Raw genomic sequence first — 22,978 nt, forward strand, 5'->3', positions numbered from 1 at the left:
TACGCTTGCTGCCGGCAGGGGCCGCTGCAGGGCAGGGAGCGGCGGGCGAGTGGCGCGGCAGGGCGGTGAATAACCTGCAGGGGGCGCCTCGAGCTCGCGGGGCGGCGGGCGCGTATTGCAACCCGAGCCTGGCGAAGGCGTGGCGGCCGGCCGGGGGCGGGCTGGAGCGGCCGGGGCAGAGCAGAGCCAGCCGCGGCATCCCGCAGTAGGAGCTGCGCCCTCGCCAGCCTCGCCATGCAGTCCCAGCCGGCTCTCAGCGTCAACCGCGGCCCCGCAGGTGAGACGCGGCGGAGATGAGGTGCTCGGGTCTGCTCTCTGTCTCGGGTGCCTCTGGAAGCTGGGAAGTTCAGCTGCCTGGGTGGGTGGGAGGGAGGGAGATTGGAGACGCGCCCACCTCCGAGGGTCCAAACCCGGGGCTGGGAGCCAGCCTCGACCGGAGGGTTGTGGGGAGAATTAGGACAGGCAGAAGTAAGGACTTAAACTATGGAACTCGCTGCCGCAGAAGGCAGCGAGTGCCCCTGTATTGAGTGGCGTGGCATTAAAAGAAGATTGAGCTAATATATGGAGGGGAAGGCTATCGATGGCTTCTATCGAGCTCTCTTTTGCAAGCGAAAGTTTATTTTCTCCTGCTCTGGAGGGTAGGTCTGGAACCAATGGCTCCAAGTTACAATAAAGGAGATTCCGACTACGGGGAAAACTTTTGTCAGTAAGAACTGTTCGACAGTGAAACAGCCTCCCTCGGGAGGTTGTGGACTCTCCTTCCTTGGTGGTTGGATGGCCATCTGTCATAGATGCCATAGCTGAGTTTCCTGCATTGCAGGGGGTTGGACTAGATGACCCCTGGGTCTCTTCCAACTCTATGATTCTATAATTTGTTTATATATTTATTCCGAATACCGGTTGCTTAACACCACAGGAGGGGACAGTGCTGCTCTTACGCTCAGGTCCTGCTTGAGGGTTTCACAGAAGAGGCACAGAAGAGACCAAGAGGCTGGACCAGATGGGCCCCCTTTGGCCTCATCCAGCACTGCAGGGCTCTTCTGGTGTCCTCTGCAGTGAGGCTCTCCCAGGGCAGACGTCTGCCCTCTCCAAGGGGTGGGTGGAGAGGGAAGGGGGGACAGGAATCCAGAGCCGACCATTTTAACTAGCCCTCCCCAGGGAGAAGAAGGGGTCTCCCCAGTGTTTCATTTGCCACAGTTGGAGCTACTGTCTTGCCTCCGGGCCCCCTGACATCTCCAAGCACAGACTAGGCTCCTGCCTGAAATCCTGGAGAGCTCCTGCCAGTCAGTGTTGACAGTGCTGAGCTCAAATGACTCAGTCAAAGGGGGGCTTTCTGTCTTCCTCCTCCATCGCTCAGAAGACTTCCTTACATCCCAGGTGACACCATTTCTTCCTGATGGTGTCACAGGAAGATGGGGTTGTATCAGGGATATAACAGCAATGCTCCTTGATTTCCCATGAAATGTCCTTCTTCCCTTTCTTTCTGGGGATTGGAGAGCAGGGAGGAGAGAGGAAGGAAGGTTGTTCCACCTTTTATTCTTATGTATCTGTTTAATTTATATGCCACCTTTTTCTCCCAGGAGCTCAATGGTTCTCCCCCTCCTCATTTAATCCCCGCAACAACCCTGTGAGGTAGGTTAGGCTGAGAGGCAGTGACTGGTCCCCAGTGAAGCTCTCTCACAGGTCCTAGCCCAGCACTAACCACTGTGCCATGCTGGCTCTCTCTAGGGCTAAAGTGAGATTCCCAGCTGGGGGGCAGGTCCCCTTGCGTATGGGGAGTGGCTGGCAGGGGCTGCCCTGAACTGTGTACTATTAGCAGAGAAGGCTCTGGCCTCTAAGGTAATCCCTTTGTGGGAAAAGGTCCCCGGGAACCACTGGAATTCCCAGAGGTGCGTGCATCTTAAAGACGGCTTTTCATCCCAGTCTATAAAAGGTGTTGATGGGAAGCAGGTGTTTGCTACTGAGAGAACCCATTTCAGGACAAAACAGATATCCTCTGGCTGAACAGCCACCCATAGCTATAGGGAGATGCAAGCCTCAGAGTTTCACAAAATTCTTCAAGCTGGAGCAACTCCTCTATCTAGGCCTGCCACATACCCTTTTATATACTCTTTGTAAGCTGCTTTGAGGATTTCCAAGCGGCTTATAAATTTTATGAAATAAATATATAAATACTCTTGGCCACCCGTATTTTGGGAGCAAGACGGCAACTGGAGGATCTCCTTGTCTTGTGACATACACAATCCTCAACTCACTGAAAACAGGGGGTCTTAGCATAAATTGCTAGCTTAAAACACAGTTATGCGGGGATTTTTCCTCCGTTCAGATGGAAGTTGGTTTCAGGGGAAATGCGTCAGGTTGCAGTATTTTATAAGAAACGGCAGGATTGGTATGGCATATGACTAGTGTTGTGTGTAAACCACTTTCCAAACCCGCAGTAGGTGTACGTGGGATGCAGAGTAAACGGGTGCAGTGTGGTGCAATGGTTAGTGTGTCGGACTGGGGACCTGGGAGACCAGGGTTTAAACCCTCACTCCGTCATGAATCTCACTGGGTGAGCTTGGGCCAGTCACTGCCTCTCCATCTAGCCCACCTCACAGGGTTGTTGTGAGGATAAAGCACACACCCACACACGAGAGAGGGAGAGAGGCCTGGTTGGTTTCAGCCAGACATTGGGCATTCAATGTGCCACCAGCCCCATCCTGTGCAAACAAACGCTCCTGGAGATTCAGCAGAGGTCCTCCTCCCCTTTCACTTTCAGTAAACTCTTGGAATTTTATTTTTTTTATTCAATGCCAACTGACCTACGCAGTTCTAGGAAATGTTCTCAAGTAGCCAGTCATTGTGATGATTGTTCCCTATGGCTTTTAACAGGGGGAGTGGCCTGGCTCTTACTTTCTTTATTTACCAAGAGTATTTTTATAGACCTCCCTTTGCTAAAATTATCAGGGTGGTATACAGCGATATGAAAGTCGGGCCAGGCCTGAGTCTTACCATGGGAAGAGGAATATTTGTCTTTATTTGGTCCCCTCCCCATCTCAGAGGTTGGTCTTGGTGTATTGAACACACAGCACAAATGCAAGGCTGTGGGTTTAAGAACAAAACAGCTCTAGGAATAGGAAGGAGGGGCCAGCAAATGTCAGAAGGGGCATTGGGGGGGAGAGACCCCTTTCAGGGAGGCTACAGCAGTGGAGTGCCAGCATTGGCAAAGGGTTGGCCTAAATGTCCTCTGAGGTCCCTGCTGACACTGTGTTTGTATTATTAAAGGCTCAACGGGTATCTGTGGCTCACCTGGGGCCTCTGACTGTTTAAACAGGTTTGTGGATGGTTTTAGATGTGCAGCAGAGGTTTTCTGATTAAGCCTGCCATGAGAACGTCCAAAGAGCCTGCTGGGTCAGGCCAAAGGGGGCCTTCTGGTGCAGCATCCTCTTCTTCCTGCAGCCAACCAGAAGCTCCTTACGGGAAAGGCTCGAGCAGGACCTGAGCACAAGAGTCTTCTCCCCCCCCCCCTGCGGTTTCCAACAACTGGTATTCAGAAGTATTACAGCCTTCTAACCTGGGGGCAGGATATTGGCATCATGGCCAGTAGCACTGACAGCCCTCTCTTCCTCGAATTTGCCCAATCCTCTTTTAAAGCTGCCTAGGTTGGTGGCCATCACTGCCTCCTGTGGAAGTGAGTTCCACAGCTTAGCTATGTGCTGCAGGAAGAAGGACTTTCTTTTGTTTGTTCCCTTCTGAGTCTTCCAACGTGTATCTTCACTGGGTGTGCACAAGTTCTAGTGTGATGACTGTCTCAATGCTAAGTGCAATTTTATAAACCTCTGGTCTGGATAGCTCAGTTGGTTAGAGCATGGGGCAGATAAAGCCAAGGTTGCAGGTTCAATCCTTGTATGGGGCAACTACATATTCCTGGGCTAGATGATCCAACTCTGCAATTCTGTAATTTACCTCTGACTCACCTTTTCTATGAATGAAAAAGTCCCTAACGCTGCAACCTTCCATCATAGGAAGAGTTGCTCCATCGCCTTGATCATTCTGCTTGACCTCTTCTGAACCTTTTCCAACTGTACAACAGGGGTGGCCAACTCTCAAGAGACTGAGATCTACTTTCAGAATTAAAAGCTGGCAGTGATCTACCACCATTTTGGGGGGGATTCAGCTCAAAGTTGTTGAGCTTTCTTAGGGGTTAAAAAATAGCTTTTTTGGGAGGGGAACTTCCATGGGGGGGGGTTTAAAGGCAAGGGACAAAGGGGTAAAGTCACTCACAAAAAGATTGCTATGGATGAAAACAGCAGCACAGAGAAAGCTCCGTCTGCCCTTCTAGAGATCAAATAACAATGGAGGGCAGGGCAGGAGTCAGTTTTAGTGACCCTAAGGAAAGGGAACCAGAGATCAGCCACAATCTACCAAAACCTCCCGGGGATCTACCAGTAGATTGTGATTGACCTGTTGGACATCCCTGCTCTACAACAGTGTTTTTGCACCTGGCTTTCAACCACTTGCATAAGGGACGCGGGTGGCGCTGTGGGTAAAACCTCAGCGCCTAGGACTTGCCGATCGCATGGTCGGCGGTTCGAATCCCCGTGGCGGGGTGCGCTCCCGTCGTTCAGTCCCAGCGCCTGCCAACCTAGCAGTTCGAAAGCACCCCCGGGTGCAAGTAGATAAATAGGGACCGCTTGCCAGCGGGAAGGTAAACGGCGTTCCGTGTGCTGCGCTGGCTCGCCAGATGCAGCTTGTCACGCTGGCCATGTGACCCGGAAGTGTCTGCGGACAGCGCTGGCTCCCGGCCTATAGAGTGAGATGAGCGCACAACCCTAGAGTCTGGCAAGACTGGCCCGTACGGACAGGGGTACCTTTACCTTTACCTTCAACCACTTGCAACCAAGTGAAGATGCCTGGGCGCCAAGATAGCACCTGACATCTCCACCATCTGGAGATCATTGGATCTGGGTTGTTTTCACACACCAATACCCAATCCTGAGGATTCTATCAGTTATGTTTTATCTGTACAATGGGAATGCGTTTCTGGAACCAAAATGCTTTTTCTGTGCGGCCTGAGCCAGAACAGATACCATTAAAGAAAAAGAGGTTGAAATAGGCCAATATATATGTGGGCTTTCCTGGTTTCAAGTCACTTTTTTTCTTTTAAGTTCTCAAAGCTCTTAACCTAGCTCAAGGTTTAACTGAGAATCACAATCAGTCCATCATCTGAAAAAGAAGACTTTAGAGCCGTCTTGGCCACAAATGGCAACTAGACGTTCCTTTTTTTGCAACTCCAACCTTGCTTTAAGGAGCCACTGGGTGCCTAGCTTATATATCTGAGTTTCTAACACTGCTCTACAATATCCAGTGCCTGCAATATCCTTGCTTTTTGCTTTGTGTTTCCCCCTCCAAAGTGTCGGCCATTAGCATGGCGCCTGCCAAGAAGATCAAGGCCAAGCTCAAGAAGACATTGCCCGTGACCGGCCCCCAGGCGCCCACCTTACGGGAGCTGATGCACTGGTACTGCATGAACACCAACACCCACGGCTGTCGGCGCATCGTGGTCTCGCGGGGGCGCCTGCGCCGCTTCCTGTGGATCCTGCTCACGCTGACCGCCGTGGGACTGATCCTGTGGTACTGCACTCAGCTTGTCCTCAACTACTACAAAGCCTCTGTCTCTGTCACGGTCCAGTTCCACGCACTCCCCTTCCCAGCCGTCACCATCTGTAACATCAACCCCTACAAGTAAGTGGGGCTCAGCATCCAGGAAAGCTTCCCCCAAGCCTGCCAGTGGACAGGGCAGTGGCGTAGCGTGGGGGGTGCAGGGGGGGCTGGGCGCACCGGGCGCAACATCTGGGGGTTAGGGGGCGCAAATCCACGGGTTAGGGGGCGCAAATCCACGGGTTAGGGGGCGCAAATTACTTGCTTTGCCCCGGGTGCTGACAACCCACGCTACGCCACTGGGACAGGGACAGCGAAGAGTCAGGCTGCTTTCAGCACAGTCCTGCTCAAGAACTTGGAATGTGGAGTCAGGGAGATGACTCCTTGGGTGGAATAAATAATGGCAACTTATAATAGCAGCATTTAATTATTATTTGGAGTGCTCAGAGAGCTCCAAGTCACAGTTCCCCGCCCTGGTCTTTAAGATCCCCTAAAGCAGCCCTGCTGAGTGTGCAGCCCTCACCTGTAGAACTCCCTGCTTAGGGAGGCCTCTCCGGCCTCTTTGGGGAAACGAGTAAAATCATCTTTCAGGAGGGATTCTTCCTTCTCTTGAAAATGCCCAAAGTAGGAATTGTTGCCCTGCAAACCTGTGACACAAGGGTGGCGGTTGCAGCTGTATTTTTGTTAACAATCTCTTTCGACTTGTTTGAGAATTGCCATGGTGGAATGTCATGTATTTTGTGTCTTGTGGTTTGTAAGACACTCTGAGAGTTTTGAATAATAATAATATTTCCATTGCAATTTGCATTGCATAGGATCATGCCCTGAGTGACTTGTACAATAAAATAGTAACAAATGTTAATCACCCCAGAAATATTGACAATAACCCTGCAAAGTAGGCTACTGTTAAATGTCCAGCTTGTGAACCTGATCCCTATGGGGCTTGTGTCATCTTGCAGCTGGACTATGGGAGTGGGTGGGGTGATTTTACATTCATCGAAAAGTGGCGTTTTATGTTCTTGTTTGTTGGGTTGTCACAGTAAGTACAGTCCATCAATCCAATTTAAACATACCTAAGTACAGTCCATCAATCCAATTTAAACATACCTATTGATATAAGCAGATCTTATGCCCAAATAGATATCCAAGCAAGGTGGGTGATTATAAGACATACTGCCTAGTGTCAAAAGTGCAGGAAGATCTTTGGACTGTTGAGTGATGAGTGGCAGCTGTTTATCCTTCCCACTTTGAAGCACAAGTCTGCTTTAAAATAATCGTGTGTCAGTCTTGGTCCTTGAGCCCAGTGCTGGGCTGAGTGGATGCACCCAGATCCTGGCTATCTGATTTTAACAGCCCCCACCCCTACCCCCCGCGCTCACCTTGTAGCAAAAGATCTTGCCCCCTGTAATATAATAATAATAATAATAATAATAATTTATTATTTGTACCCCGCCCATCTGGCTGGGTTTCCCCAGCCACTCTGGGCGGCTTCCATAGAAACAAAAAATACAGTAAAATATCACAGATTTAAAACTTCCCTGAACAGGGCTGCCTTAAGATGTCTTCTAAATGTTAGGTAGTTATTTATCGCTTTGACATCTGCTGGGAGGGCGTTCCACAGGGCGCCACTACCGAGAAGGCCCTCTGCCTGGTTCCCTGTAGCTTTGCTTCTCGCAATGAGAGAACCGCCAGAAGGCCCTCGGAGCTGGACCTCAGTGTCCGGGCAGAACGATGGGGGTGGAGACGCTCCTTCAGGTATACTGTAGCAACAAGATCCACTGTCTGTCTCCCGGTAGGTACAGTGCCATCAAGAAACACCTGGCCGAGCTGGACAAAGAGACAGAGAACGCGCTGAAGTCCTTGTATGACTTTTCTGGAAGTAATATCAGGGAGCGTCGTGATGCTGGTGATCCTGAGCCAAGTGAGGACAGAAAATTCCACAGATACTTTCCCTTGACAAATTTAGACAACCTCACTCACCAGCAGCCTTTTCCAAATCCCTCCTCTGGTTTCAAACGGCGCATGGAGGCCAACATAATTTCGGGCGGCTCCAGCATCGTCAGCGTCAAGAACCCTCAGGATATTGTGGGATTCCAACTGGTGAGTCGCCTTGCTCTGTGGCCTATGGGAGAACCCGATGCAGCTCTGTTGAGTCGGATGCCAGCCTTACATTTGGGGCTGGCAGGCTTGGCACAGGCAGGAAGGAACTCTAGGAGATGGGGAGCCCCATGCAGCGCCTCTGGGTCTTCTTCTGAATCATTTTCCATCCCCATGGCCACAGCCTTCCTCAACCCAGTGCCTTCCAGAGGTTTTGGACTAGAGCTCCCATCAGTCCCGGCATGAAGCGGCCATGTGGTGCTGAGGCTGCTGGGAGATGTAGTCCATTTGGAGGGCAGTGGACAGGCTTGTGAGGTCAACAAGTGCTCTTTGCAGGCTCAGACCTGCACCTTGGATTGTGCCCAGAACTTCACCATAGGAAAAGGTGCCACTTGCCTCCTGAAATGCGGCTGGTGGCAGCCTATAGCCTGGAGTGAGTTGGGGGCTTTCCTGTTGTAGCCCCTGCTCAGCGGAAGCCCCTGCCAGGCAGCCTTGGTTGTTCTCCACTTTGGGCATCTCCAACTGAGGCAGAAAGCAGGTTATAAATCCTACTGCAAACAAATATAAATACTGTATACACATTAATTAGCTCAACAAACAAATGCGACAAGGTGTCCCTCCTGTCTCACAGTTGAATATGTCTTGCCTGCAGAGTTACGAGTCACTTGCAGTTCCAAGGCTGGATCAGAGAGATTTTCTCTCTCTTTCTGAACAATTATTGTCATTTTATTTGTTGCATTGATATCCCACCCTTTTTGTCCAAAGTGTACGTGGTCCTCCCACTCCTCATTTAATGCCCAGAACAAACCTGCGAGGCACGTTAGGCCAAGAGGCAGTGACTGGCCCATGGTCACACCTAGTGAGCTTCATGGCTGAGTGTCAGGATTTGAACCCTGGTCTCCCGGGTCCTAGGCCAACACCTTAACCACTGCACCACGCTATTCTGTGCTGAGCCACCTACCTATTTCCACACTGCAAGGCAGCGTATGCATCTGTGGGGCAGCCCCCCGGCCTGCCTGCTTGCCTGAGCCCCTGCTTTCTCTTCCTTCCAGTGTGACTCCCACAACAAGAGTGACTGTGCCCTTTACACCTTCAGTTCGGGTGTCAATGCCATCCAAGAGTGGTACAAGCTGCATTACATGAACATCATGGCCCAAATCAGTGCTGAAGAGAAAGTGAACATGAGCTACTCGGCAGAGGAGCTCATCTTGAGCTGCTTCTTTGACGGCCGTTCCTGCGATGCCAGGTCAGTCACTGGGAACAGAGCAGGGGGCAGAGCATGCTCCAGCAGCAGAGGTGGAACATATCTAATGCAAATTAAAAGTGCTTTAGATATGGGAAGTTTAATAGGGGCTTTTCTCTAGCATCCTTGGGGAGGCCAGACAGAAGTGAGATACGCACCAAATTGGCCTTGTGCAGTTGGACAGGTGTTGAATGCAGAGCTCTCTGGCCTCACGTGTGTAGGGGAGGCGCTGATGGCACGAGCCGAATCCCAAGCCCACGGTCTTCCTCCGACCATGGTTTTTTGCAGGTCTCCGCCTCGCCGTGGCTGTCAGACCCTTCTTTTCGGAGAGCGGTCTCCTCCGAGACGGAGGAAATCCGCCATTGCCCAGCGCGCCAATCCGGAAGCCCCCTGAATGCAGAGCTCTCTGGCCTCACGTGTGTCTTTTTAAAGACCACCTCTCAAGCCTTCACGGTTTGTGAAGGTCGGTGGCTGGAGCAGGTTTTAGCTGAGTTCTTTCGCTGGTGAACCTCTGAGTACAGAAGCCACGAGGGCAGTGCCCTTTCTGCAGCAGCGTCCAAAATGTGGTCTCACCCATGAGCTTAGGACTGCAGATATGGATGTTTCTGCATGGCAACCCACCTGGTCTGCCTTGTGGTTTCCAGGTGGCAGCTTTACAGCCCACCCTCTGGGATCTGCCTCCCCAAAGCATCTGTTTCCCCATCAATCCGTGGGGAGAACAGGGCTGTTCAGGTTCGCAACTGGGTAGTGGTGAGTCATGCCAAAGATCTTGCCATTGCAAGCGGAAGCCTAGTCGTCACTCGGCTCAACCCACCATTCCTGCTTAGCCACTTGTTGCATTAACCCATCCTTCCCCAATCTGGTGCTCGCCAGATGTTCTCAGTGGGGACCATATACCCTTAAGATGTTGTTGTTGTTGTTACTCATTAAACTTATTAGTTTCTCTTTTTTTAACAGAATAACTCAAAGTGACTTAGAACAGCAAGAGAAATAAATAACACATACCAGTACATTATGTCAGGGATTCCTTTGTTGTGATTCCTCCATGGCAGAGGGTTGGACTAGATGTCCCCTGGGAGATCCTTCCAGCTCTACGATTATATGATTCTAAAATCAGCATAAAACAAAAACCTAAACCTCATTCATATTTTTAAAAGGCGGGACTGAAACATCCCACCCACCAAAGGAGGCCACAGGTAATGAAAACCCAAAGGTCTAGCAAAATATAAATGTTTTTTGCCTGGCCCCAGGGTTAATTCTTGATGGTGCCAGGCATTCTTCCCTGTGGAGCCATCACTGAGAGGGGCTGTTCTGGTGTCGACACCCTCCACACCTCCCCCAGAAAGATCCTTCTTTGCTGCCTCCCCATGACATTTTTTAAGAGTTGGGTATCATCCAAATAATTTCAAAACTAACTCTTTATCCTTGTCTGTTAGGAAGCTGAACAAAAGTCCCTGCAGAAACAGTTTATTTCTAATGAACTGCATGTTAATTGGGCAATTTAAGCTCTTTTGTTGAGTTTATCTACAGTAGGTGGGTCAAAGTGCTTTTAAAAAATAAATATGTCTTTGGTCGGCGCCAGGAACTTCACAACATTCCACCATCCGATGCACGGGAACTGCTATACCTTCAACAGTGGGCAGAACGGAAGCATCCTGAACACAACCACCGGAGGCAGTGAATACGGTAAGGGAGCCCTCCAGAGAGTTTGCCTGCTTGATCTCAGTTGTGAGTGGGTGTGGGTGGGCCTAGATTCTTGTCCTGAGCTCTGTAGCCACTATCCAGAGTGCTAAGAGAACATGTCCACTCAATCACTTCAACTAGCAGAACTGATCCTGTTACAGATGCCACCTAACACCCACTCCACATTTGCAAGAAATCAGCCTTTCCTTGTGGCAGCACCTACACTCTGGAAACTCCCTGCCTATTGATATCAGCCAGCCTTCGCTGTACTCTCGTTGGCACCTGCTAAAACCAGTTTTGTTTAGGCAAGCCTACCCAGACATGTAGAATGTGGATGTATGTTTCAATCTGTTTTAGTTTATTGCTGTTTTTCTCTTTCAAATGTTGTCAAGAGTTACTTTTAGTGATAACTTTGTTGTTTTTTCTTCTTTGCAAACTGCTTTGAGGTGTGTGTGTGTGTGTGTGTGTTTTACAACCAAGCAGTGGATAAATTTTATGGGGGAAAAACCTAACTAGCTAACTAAGAGAAGCCTACAAAGTCCCAGCTGCATCCAATCGCTGCTCCTCCCGCCCTGCCCCCTTCCTCCCCTCCATGGATAGTCTTGCCTGACCTGAATCTTGCATGCAAGCCTCTTTTCCACTATTAAGATTTGACATTTGAAATATTACTTGTCTGGGTAGCTGGTCCCTAGTGGCCTGGTGTGAATCTGTATGTGTACCCCTACATCCTCCCCCCCTGAAAAAAGCACTGCTCTTGAGAGGCTTAAGTTCACAATTTTGCAAGCAAATACACATTAGGGGATTTCCTGTACCAGTCGCTGCCACTTTAGCTGAGACCTTCTTGCTTGTAAAGGACCTCCTTTCCCCCTGGTAAATCTGCCCAGACCTGGACATCAACACCTGCCACCTCCGAGGGCGTTTCGGAGGGTGCTGATGAGAGAACAGGGCCTTCTCTGCTGTAGCTCCCTGTCTATTGAATGCTCCTTCAGGGAGGCTCGCCTGGGGCCAAACCTGCTATCATTGGTTCCAAATGTGCTTTATTTTTGCCAGGCATTGGGGCAGCATCACTGATACGATTCTACTGTTAGATCTGTTTTTATTAACATTTGCGTGATTTATTTATTTTTTTATCGTTTAAAGATTTCGATTATGAATTGCTTCAGGTCTTTTGTAGTGGAAAGCAACGTAGAAATCTAATATACCCAGGTTTGTGGCTGACCACTGTTTTTTATTGCCAAGTAATTGCCTGGCTTTGCCCAAACTCAGCAGACTGATCTGTCTGCCTGCATTACATTTTTGGTTTTTACATTTTGATTTTTACATTTTGGTATGGCTAAATTTTTCGCTGCAATTTTTTTAAAAAAGATGCATTAGTTTATTTTGTTAGCTGCTTCAGGTGCTGCGCAGAGAAACAAAGGAGAGAACGGGAGACGCAATAGTTTAGCTGGCAAGTCTCATCCCGTGTGCCCTGACTTTTTTTTGGCCCCTGTCCCCACAGCACCTTCTCCTCCTCTTCCTCCGGAGCCTCTCTTGGTCCTGTACCTTCCACTAGACTGGCCTAATCCTGCGCTCCTTCCTTTACACAGGGCTGCAGGTGATCCTGTATATAAACGAAGCAGAGTACAACCCTTTCTTGGTGACGTCTACGGGAGCCAAGATAGTGATTCACGGCCAGGATGAATATCCCTTCATCGAAGACGTCGGCACTGAGATAGAGACGGCCACAGCCACCTCCATCGGGATGCACTTTGTGAGTGGTGGTGCTGGAGCAGATGGGCAGCAGTCACCCTGGGCAGATTCTGCTCTCGGGTGCACAAGAAACCACCCTCCCAGCATACGGCTGCCCAGTGCTCAGAGCTTTCCAAACTTTTCATGTTGGTGACATGCTTTTTAGACATGCATCATTTTGCGACACAGTAGTGCAGTTTTACTAGCAAACCGGGAGGTTAAGCTAACCCCTTATAAGTGGTACGGACACATACATAAATTGTAATACAGTGGTACCTCAGGTTAAGAACTTAATTCGTTCTGGAGGTCCATTCTTAATCTGAAACCATTCTTAACCTGAGGCACAATTTTAGCTAAGGGGGCCTCCCACAGCCACGGCACAATTTCTGTTCTCATCCTGAAGCAAAGTTCTTAACCTGAAGCACTATTTCTGGGTTAGCGGAGTCTGTAACCTGAAGCATCTGTAACCTGAAGCGCCTGTAAGCCGAGATACCACTGAGCTGACGTGCTAATGTGTCACCACACACACTTTGGAAAGCTCTGCCCTGGCTGGAGGCCGTTTTGGAGGAGACATTCTTTGCCATTTTCTTTGTCTTGTGTGGCTGTGACTAAGGGTCAGGGCTGCATTAAAAGGGGAAAAAAATCTGAACTTGCATGGCTGGGGGCTGGAGTCCAGCAATACCTGGAGTACCACAGATGTTCACTCCACCCCCAAAAGTGAAACTATGAAGTGTCTCCCCAATGAAAGATTAGATATACATAAGACATTGTCAGGTCTTATGAGGGAGTTCATCCATACTTCAGGGGTACAACATCTGCTTCAATCCTGGCCATTGCCAAGTATTTTTTTTATTTATTACAGATCTTTCAGGATGTAAATCCTGCCAAACCTCCTTTGGGATGCCAGGCCTGGCTTTGGCCTCTTGGGACAGTAACTCCTGATAGCACACAATAGAGTGCATCTGAGCATGTGCAAAGTGCCTTTCCAGCACCCACACATCTGGGATTAAAGGAAGAAGCACAAGCGCAACCCAGGATGCCTCTTCCCTGCCCCACACGCCCCTCTCCCATCACACACCCCACCTTGGCAAGCTCACGCCAACAGAGTTCTTCCTTTCTATCCCACAGACAAAGTCCAAAAGACTCGGCTATCCATACAGCAACTGCAAAGAGGACGGGTCTGACGTCAATGTGAAGAAGCTATACAAGAACAAAACCTACTCTTTGCAGGTGAGGCATGTGCGGTGGCCGGGGTGTGGGACTGTGAGAAGTGATCCCATGCTCTTGCATCCCCCCAAGGGATACGGGGGGGGGGGTAAATTGCACCCAGGCAGCCTGGAGCCCCAGGACCTCTCTGCCTCATGGTTTCGCGCAGCCTGCACCAGCAACCGCTGGTGGAAATTGTAGTCCAAAATGACCATGCTGGCTGGGGGCTCATGGGAGTTGTAGTCAACAACATCTGGAGGGCACTGACAGACACCCTGCTTGATTTCTCCCCCTCGCAGACCTGCCTCCATTCCTGCTTCCAGAATGAGATGGTGAAAAAGTGCGGCTGTGCCCAGTACGCCCAGCCCCTGCCCGATAATGCCGAGTTCTGCAACTACAAGAAATATCCAGACTGGAGTAAGTCTTTCCATCACTCCACCTGCCCGCTCTCCTCAGGAGCTGGGTCAAAGGGCCGCCTTCCCCTAGAGGGGGCTTAAGTTTCTCTGAGACGTCTCTTTCCAGGAATGCATCCCACTCTGCCTTGAGTCCAATGTGAGCTGTTTGTTGCCATCCATGATTTCAGGAGAAAACGCCCTTCCTTGGGAAGCCATAGCTCTGGGCCTAAACCAGAATTTAGGCAAGAAGAGGCTCCTGCTTCCCTCTCGCCTTCCGCACACATCTGCTTACATGGCCTGCTGCCAAGCTGCCCTTCATCATCCGTTGTCATCATCATGTTATTTGTATAGAATCATAGAATTGGAAGAGTTGGAAGGGGCCCCAAGGGCCACCCAGCGTTGTGCAGCGCAGGAATCATAGTTAAAGGATCCCTGACAGATGCCCATCCAACCTCTGCTTTCAAAACTCCAGTGAAGGAGAGCCCACCACCTTCTGATGCAGTGGTGAACTTTGGGCTTTCAAATTTCAGTGGCAATGCCAAAATTCAGTGCCCCCCCCCGCCTCTCTGCCATTGTTGCAGTGTCCTCTCAGCTCAGCACCCAGTGCAGGTGAACCAGTCACGCTCCCCTAAATCCGCCTCTGTCCGAAGGCGCTAAGAGCTGCCCCCTGTCGAACAGCTCTTAGTGCCAGAAGGTTCTTCCTGGTGTTTAGCTGGAATCTCCTTCTTTAGTTGAAATCTCCTTTGTTATGCCACCCTTCCATGAAACGAATCGTGCCCAAAGCAGCTCTTCAAGCGGGAATTGCATCTCAGAAATCAGCCATCGCAGGAACAATTTCACAATAGCATCCTGAAACAACAACGTAACAGCAAATATAGCAACATACAAGAAAAACATTCACACCCACATTTCGGAGCTATAAATAAAGCCAGATTGCATTAACAAGATGACTCCGTTCTAGCCATACCAAAGATAGCAAGGAGGTTGGACCCGTTTCTCTTGGGTCCCAGGAACACCCCCTCTCCTTGATGTTGCTCACAGTCCCCTTCCTGCAGCAGCTTCTCAGGAGGTTTCCAAAGGCAGGAGCCCCTTGCTCGTTCACAGCAGAAGGCAGGAGTGAAGGCCATGCTGTTGCCTTCTCCTTGCCCAAGATGCTTCCTCAACAAAGTGGGAGCTTGTCCTGCGGTTGTCCTGAGACCTTTTTCCCCAGCCACGCTGGGATTTTGCAGGATTGGTGGAGGCTGCTGGGCTGCTCCTAACAGCCTCCCTTCTCTCTCTCCTCTTCCTCCAGTGTATTGCTACTACAAACAGCATGAAAAGTTTGTAAAGGAGCAGCTGGATTGCCAGGGGAGCTGCACAGAGGCCTGCAGGTAAGTTGTCCCCCCCCCCCACCATCCCTCTACCACCACCCCACAACTAGAATGCTCTAGGCTCCAGTTACACCAATGGCAACTTCCTGCATCCTTGACTTGGGTGGGTTTCCAAAGGGTGACAGGGCCGGGTCTTCTGCCATTGGGGTCTCCGGAGAAGCCATCAGGGTGCTGAGTCCTTCCCTCCCTGCTTGCTCAATGCCTGCCTTGCCTCCCCAGCTTGAAAGAGTGGACCCTCACCACCAGCCTTGCCCAGTGGCCTTCTTCAGCCTCCCAGGTGAGTGTCTCCCCCCCCCCCACAAGTCCTGTTTGCCTTGACCTCCCTTTGCCTAGGATGTGGTGCTCTTTCTGCACAAAAGAGGGCTGCCCCCTTTCCTCCTTCCTGTTCATTTTATCCCTTGAAAACTTGGCTATAACATACCTGTCGACTGTCCCGGAAAAAGTGGGACACCCCGTTTTTTCTCTCACAAAAAGACAGTGACCAAAATGGCTGCCGCGATCTCACATGATTTTGGGCTGCACTTTTTCAGGCATGGTGCACGAAAGTAAATACTTTTGGTTACTGTTTCAAAAACAAAAACAACAAAAAAACACTTTTGGGGGGGCATGAACAATGCAGGTCACGTGATTTGTGTGAGAGTGCGGCCTTGGAAGATGGTGTCTTGGTTTTTGGCCTGTTTGTATTGTAAGGAATGCTATAAAGTTTTATAACAATAGATTGATCCAGGGGTTTGCAGTAGGTAACACCTCCTCAGCTTAATTGCTGATGGCGTTGCCATCATGCTTCAAGATACAAAGAGTTGCCCTTCCACAAGTATGTTGAGAAAACTGGGATAAGTAACATCTAATTGGGTTTTTTTGAAAAATTCTTGATGTAATATAGAGCATTTTATCCTAGTTACTCCTTGTTTCAGTCATAGGTTTCAGTCATAGGTTTGTGTTTCTGTATATCTTGCAAGTCAGGTGTGCCCCACCCCTTGTTCTCTCGTTTCTTATGACGGGACTTTTCACTTACCTTTCTGCATCTCATCGCGAGTATCCGGATAACGAGCTTTATAATTTCTTCTTGTGAATGTAACATCCCATGCCCGCCTGGGTTTGGTTTGGTTTTTACATATGTGTTTGTCTTGTGAAGTTCTATTCAATAAAAAATACTTTTTTAAAAAAAAGATCCAGAAGTTCTACTTCTGGAGGGAATTAATACTATAAATTATTTTGGGGTGGTGTCTTGTCTCCAAATTATTATTATTATTACTTATTATTATTATTATCCTATCAGACTGGGTGGCCCAAGCCAATCTGGATTCCTCCCAATACAATATTAAAAAATTATAAGATTAAAAACTTCCCTATATAAGGTTGCTTTCAGATGTCTTCTAAAAGTCAAATAGTTGTTTATTTCCGTGACCTCTGATGGGTGGGCATATAATTATTATTATTATTATTATTATTATTATTATTATTATTATTATTATTATTATTTTATTATTTATATAAACTGTGACAAATCCTTTTTCTGGAATGTGAACACCCCAAGACCCAATTAACTATTAGATTGTCCCCTGGAATTAAGACTTGTTCCACCTCCTTGCAGTATTCTAAAGAATCTGAACAAATTGTTTCATTTAATTTTTTTTTAAAGAATGTGCCCTTTCCCTATGTTCACCTGTACAGGCACAAGATCACATGCAAAGCCCTCTCTTATGTGTAAATCCTGCCCTACCCAGGGAGCTCCTAAACTCCATGGGAGGACCAGGCTAAGGGATGGAGGCAGGGAATTGGTTTGCAAGGAAAGAGCTGTGAGTGAAGCAGTGGAGGGCAAGAGTCAGACCCAGGGCCAGCTGTCAGCTAAGCTGGGCCCCAGCCTGTGGGGCTTCGAAGGGCCCCACCCACCCATGATTTTTAGTGCCTGGCACTTTTGAATAGGAGTCCAGGAGATGGTTACCTCCATCGAAGGGGCAGCGGTGGTGGCTGCCACATGCAAGTCTGGGCCCTACCCTAGGCACAGGGGCTGGTCCTTGCCAGCACAATTTTGAGGGGCCCCCAAAGCCCTGAGGAGAGGGGGGTGGCAAATGGGAAGGACAAGATCACAGAGGAGACCACACAATTGTCCTGCTTGTGTGTTTCTTCCCTTTGGGGCATCGGGCAAGCCACTGGGAGAACAGGAAGCTGGACTGAACTTCAGGAAGAAGTTTCTGAGGGTCAGTCCACCATCTTCCCTCAGATGGTGGACTCTCTTTCATTGGAGAGGGTTATCTGTGGATGGATTATCTGCCAGGGATTCTTCAGCTGTGATTCCTACACTGCAGAGGGTTGAACTAGAAGGACCTTTGAGTACCTTCTAACTCGATGATTTTGTGACTGGATTCTTACCCAGCAGCACGGCTTTTCTGATGTTTGAGCGTGTTCAATTAATTCTGGCTCTCTTCTTTTAAAGAAATGGATGCTGGAACTTCTGTCATGGGATAAATGGAACAACCGCGGTGAGACCTTTAAAAAGTAAGTCCCCCCCCCCCATCCCATAAGAAGCCAGGGCTGCCCGTCCTAGGTAGGACACTGTTGCTTCCCAACCAGCCCTGCCTCATCCAGCTCCACTTCTCCTTCTCTCCCCCCTCCCCACAATTTGTTTTCTCAGGGAAGACCTGGCAAACCTCGTGGTGTTCTACAAAGACTTGAACGAGAGGGAAATCAAGGAGAATCCAGCAAATGATGTGAGTGTTGCCTTTGGCCAACTTCTGAGTAGCCCCTTCTGGGAGGACACTTGCCAAGAGGGGCTTCTCCACTCAGGCTCAGGAAGGAGCTAAAACTGGCACTGTTAAGGGGAATCATCTCCCCATGGGCTCCAGCCTGGCTGTGTTGGTGGAGGGAGGCAGGAAGAGGGATCCATTTCCACCACACCTGCAGATTTTGCCCTAGTGTGATGGAGAGAAGAGCCACAGCTCCATGGTCGTAGAGCACCCTCTTTGGAAGCAGAAGGCTCCAGGTTCAATCCCTGGCAATGTTTCCAGGTAGGAAGACACATTGTGAAGCCCTAGAGAGCCACTGCCAGTCGGTGCTGAGCAAGACAAGCCACTTATCTGGCTTAGTAGAAGGCAGCATCCAACAATGGCCATCATTCAGGGGCCATTTGCTTTGCACGAAGAAGGTCCCATGTTCAGTCCCAAGTGTTTTCTGGTAGGGTTGGGTGGGGCAAGGAGAAAGTGGAATGAAGAGAGTGTCCTTTCAGTGGCCAGGGGAATGGGGAGCCTTCAGTGGTCCATGGACCATACAGGGAAACGCTTCTCCGTGTAGAAATTAAACCCTGCCAGGAAACCCCCCAGGGGAAAACTGGTGACGAAGTGCTCCCTCTGTCCCTTTCCAGCCCGTCATTCTTGTCTCCAACATTGGGGGCCAGCTGGGCCTCTGGATGAGCTGCTCCATGGTCTGTGTCATCGAGATTGTGGAGGTCTTCTTCCTCGACACCATTTGCATCATCCTGCGCCGCCACTGGCAGAAGGCCAAGAAGTGGTGGCGGGGCAAGAACAGGGAGCAAGAGGAGGAGGAGGAAGAAGAGGCAGAGGCAGAAACAACCCCCCAAAATGGCCTGCAGGGCCACGACAACCCAGCCTGCACTGCAGACGACGATGACCTGCCCACCTTCAACACAGCCATGCGCCTGCCCCTCTCGCTGGAGCACCCACCCCCCAGGACCCCCCCGCCCAACTACAGCACCCTGCGGCTGGCCAGCACCTTTCCAGAGCAGCTGGATGACACCCTGGAGGTCCGGACAACCCAGTGATGCCCTTGACCCCAGCAGGAAAGGCCGCTCCTTGGACTCGGCGGCTGGACTTACCCTCTGGCGGGACGGGGGACAGAAGCTGCTTGCCCCAAACAGAAATGCACCTGCTCTGCACTCTGCCATTCTGCTAGCCAGACACTTGATGCCGTTTCTGTATTAGTTCCCCCCTCTGCCCCTCGCTGGGGGCGAGCCAGGCTTTTCGCTGGGGCGGCTGCTGTCGCGATGCTCGGGTGTCCGAGGGCAGTTCCTGTCTGGAGGCGGGAGCTTAGTCTATGACCTTGGACCCCCAGACAACAGCTGCTGACTCTGCGGCAGAGTGCTGTGACTTCTTAGGCAAAGGACAAGTCCAGCTGCACCTTGACCCTCAGGCACGGAAGATGGTTGTGGGTTCAGTAAGATCCAGGTTCCCTTTTGCTGAAGCTGAAAGCAGCTCCCTGGTTTCAGCTGGCCTGGAAGGGAGCTAAGTTCTGCCTTCAAGATATTGCCTTTGTCCCAAAGCTGTAAAGGTTGGTTCTGAGAGCACACCTTGCAGAAGGAGCAGCCTTGGCTCTCAAGGGGTGCCTTTTAATCCTGCTTCTGAAAAGACCTGCACCCCCATGCCCAGCTACACCCACACATGCACCCCCAGCCCTGCCAGGTGCACTTATCAGGGTACATTTTGCCGCCACCTCCTCCCTTGCAAGGTCCATCCACTGGAGGAGCTGGTAATACTAGGGGGCAGGACACCTCTCAGTGCAAGCAACTGGGAATCACATGTGGGGAGAGGGCTGCTGCTATTGTTGTGCTCAGGTCCTGCTTGCAGGCTCCCCATAGAGGCATCTCTGTGAGAAAAGGGGGCTGGACTCCCAACAGGCCCCCTTTCACCTGATCCATCACTGCAGGACTCTTTGGATGCAGGGGCTGCGGTGGAGGTGGCAAGCAGGAAGGAGTGAAAAAAAGACTTGGCTCATGTGCAATATATGGTGGTGGTGTTTTTAAGCTTAATAATTTAACAACCGAGACCAACCCCTGGGAACTGTGGAAGGGGAGAAATGCCTTTAATAAAATATTTCTAAGGAACAGCCTGTGTCTTGCATGTGAGATCTTTTCCCTGGGAAATCGGGTAGGGCTGGAGCTAAGGATCTTGGGACCTCCCTGGAAACTGAAAGGGACTCCTGCCAGAGTCCTTCCACCAGCCAGAGCCAGTGAAGGGGTGCAAGCATCTGCCTCCACAAAGGTCCTGGACACCCTACTCTCTGCTTTTCCCCAGACATGAGCCACCCTCTGACGCTCTGCCTTGGCTAATTCCTGCTTTCAAACACATGGTGATGTTGATTGATGGCAAACGAGGCAGCAGGGCTGGTGGGTGTGGGATTCTCAGCTCAGGCAGGAGCTATTGTTTGCCCCGTGGCACCGTCCCAAACTTGGGGGGGGGGGGCACCTCTGGATGCTATTGCCTTGGCAGGCAGCATCATAAATCAGGGGCAGGGAGACTGTTACCATTTCCTAAGAGGTAGCGATGGAGGGGGGGGTCTTGCCTGTGTACACATCACATCAGCCATGGTGGAGGGTGGCATGCCCAGCTGCAGCTCAGGATATGACGATTATTAGTGACACTCAAGGGCGGGGTAAAGAAAGAGTCCCATCTCTCCCCTCCTCCATGGCCCTTGGAAAGCAGGGGGCAAACAGGGTCGCCTTGTTTTGTTCCTCAAGGCACTTTCTCTGCCCTCCCTCCAAAAAATATCTGCCCATTTAACTGCCAGGGGCTGTACTGATACACTACAGTGAAAGGTGACGTGGCAGAGACATGGCATCCTAGACAGCTGCTGCTTCTGGGAGTTTGTTTCAGGGAGTTCATACAGGGTCATGGATGTAAGAAAAAGTCTTAGCCCCAACCTGGTCCCTCCCTGGCCATTTTGCACAACTGGGGCTCTGTCAGAAGCCATAGAAAAGCCATTCTTCTGAACTGGTACCTGTTCTCCTGACTTGAAAGGCAGGGCTGCCCAGGAGCCTCCCACAGGTCCCGTCACTGGTTCAAAGTCCATCCTGGAACTCTTTGACTCGCTTCAGTAGGGACATCTCTGCCAGAAGTTGTTGGGATGGAACTCAGCTTGCAACACAGGCTGACAACATCGGGAGAAATCTCCAACTTTTCTAGAATGTCCTTTTTCCACTGACTGCTTGGTCTTCCTTCAGTGCTGGGCTGATGCTTGCAGGGTTGTTCAGCTCATCGTTTCTTCTTCCTTCTTTGTCTTTACCCTGGGGGAGGAGAGAGCTTTTGCATCTCTCCTGCTCAACTGAAAGACCAAGACCAGGATTCATTGTGTTTCCTCTTAGTTAGTTACAGCTAGGATCTTTCCTATCACATATGTACAGCATATCTCCCAATCACTGTACCCCTCTTCTTTTCCTAAACTCAGAACCTCAGTGTAACAACATCCAAAGCAAAATGTGCTCATCCAGCTCAGCTTCTGTGAGTGTCAAGTCCAAACACCAGCCATCTCCAGGCCTATGGTCGATCAGGCCCTAAAGCAGAGGCGACTACACTAAAACTCCCTGAACATTGGTGCCATGACTATTTGGATAAACTAAACAATCAAATAACATATTTAATTTGCAGGGCAATCTTATTTTTTACTGGTAGACACAACATTCATAAACTCTTAAAATGCAAGTTGTTGTTGCTCCTATGTGGGATTCACATATTATACAATGAAAAGCTTGAATTTTGTTTAACATCAACTAGAGTTTGCTTGTCATTAATTGCATTTATATACCACTTTTCTAGATACACAGATACAAACAGATCCGAGTCTCTCCTAATACCCACCCCACCCCTTTGCCCCTGTGGATGAGCCTCTATATTGGCATCTTCCAGACCCACAGAGGTCCAGCGTGCTCAGCTTCTCAAAGAGCTGGGCCTCGCTCTCCCACCCATCCTGAGTGCTGGAGGAGAGGACTGAGTCTTCTAGACTCCGGACTCCTGTTTAGAAGAAGGGTTGAGAGAGCTGGGAATGTTTAGCCTGGAGAAGGGAAGGCTGAGAGGTGATATGAGAGTCATCTTCAAATATCTTAAGGGCTGTCATATGGAAGATGGAGCAAGCTTATTTTTTGCTGCACCAGAGGGTAGGACCCAAACCAATGACAAGAAAGGAGATTTTGACTAAACATCTGGAAGTAAGAGCCATTGGACGGTGGAGCGGACAAACTTGCAAAGTGGTGGACTCTCCTTCATTGAATGTTTTTTAATAGAGGTTAGGTGGTCCTCTCTTGAGGATTCTTTAGCCATGATACCTGCTTTGCAGAGGGTTGGACTAGATGTATGTTGAGGTATCCAAGTCTACAGTCCTGTGATTCTTCACAGGAACAAGCTATCCCTGCTGCTGCACTGCTGAGTGGGGGCCCTGGACCTCTGACCCCAAGCCCTGCCCTGATAGCACATTCAATACAGAGGTTTCTGGTGGCCGTCAGAGCCAGACCCAGAGGAAGCCACTCTGTTTTCTTCCTGGTGAGGGAGGCTAGAGAAGGTGCTGAGCAAGTTCTACCAGCTGCTGCTGTCAAGGATGATTTCCTGATAACTTGGTGGGTCAAACCACCACCGCCACTTGGCCTCCTGCTGATGGTGATGAGTGTGTCTTCCCAGGGCTGACAGGGATCATCATCCTCACTGCATCATCACCTTCCTGATGATGCTGAGGGCCAGGGAGATGATGTCAACTGGCTCATCTTTGAAGTTGGGCCATCTTGGAGGCATGAACTGGGGGCAGAAGTCACAAGTTTCTCTCTCTCTCTCTCTCTCTCTCTCTCTCTCTCTCTCTCTGTGTGTGTGTGTGTGTGTGTGTGTAATTGAAATGGG

At 50.1% G+C, this 22,978-nt stretch overlaps 1 protein-coding gene across 1 annotated transcript; it reads left to right on the forward strand.

The window, feature by feature from the left end:
- Nucleotides 1-158: 158 nt before the first annotated feature.
- On the forward strand, nt 159-20,202 carry SCNN1G (sodium channel epithelial 1 subunit gamma). Its single transcript, XM_083412692.1, has 13 exons — nt 159-277; nt 5,397-5,727; nt 7,440-7,743; nt 8,793-8,986; nt 10,566-10,669; nt 12,253-12,416; nt 13,523-13,624; nt 13,900-14,017; nt 15,287-15,365; nt 15,585-15,642; nt 17,803-17,864; nt 18,001-18,076; nt 18,727-20,202. Exons 1-13 carry the CDS (start codon nt 235-237, stop codon nt 19,141-19,143), a joined length of 2,052 nt encoding a protein of 683 aa, XP_083268818.1. The 5' UTR covers nt 159-234; the 3' UTR covers nt 19,144-20,202.
- The last annotated feature ends 2,776 nt before the right edge of the window (nt 20,203-22,978 follow it).

Source organism: Podarcis tiliguerta, assembly GCF_965153285.1.
Source record: "Podarcis tiliguerta genome assembly, chromosome: 14".
NCBI lineage: Eukaryota > Metazoa > Chordata > Lepidosauria > Squamata > Lacertidae > Podarcis > Podarcis tiliguerta.

Bases quoted from the DNA above. Each gene is read 5' to 3' on its own strand.
- SCNN1G (XM_083412692.1), top strand. From the start codon at position 235: ATGCAGTCCCAGCCGGCTCTCAGCGTCAACCGCGGCCCCGCAG. The intron at 5,728-7,439 runs GTAAGTGGGGCT...GTCTCCCGGTAG, and splicing joins TGTAACATCAACCCCTACAA to GTACAGTGCCATCAAGAAAC. The intron at 17,865-18,000 runs GTAAGTCCCCCC...TTGTTTTCTCAG, and splicing joins CGCGGTGAGACCTTTAAAAA to GGAAGACCTGGCAAACCTCG.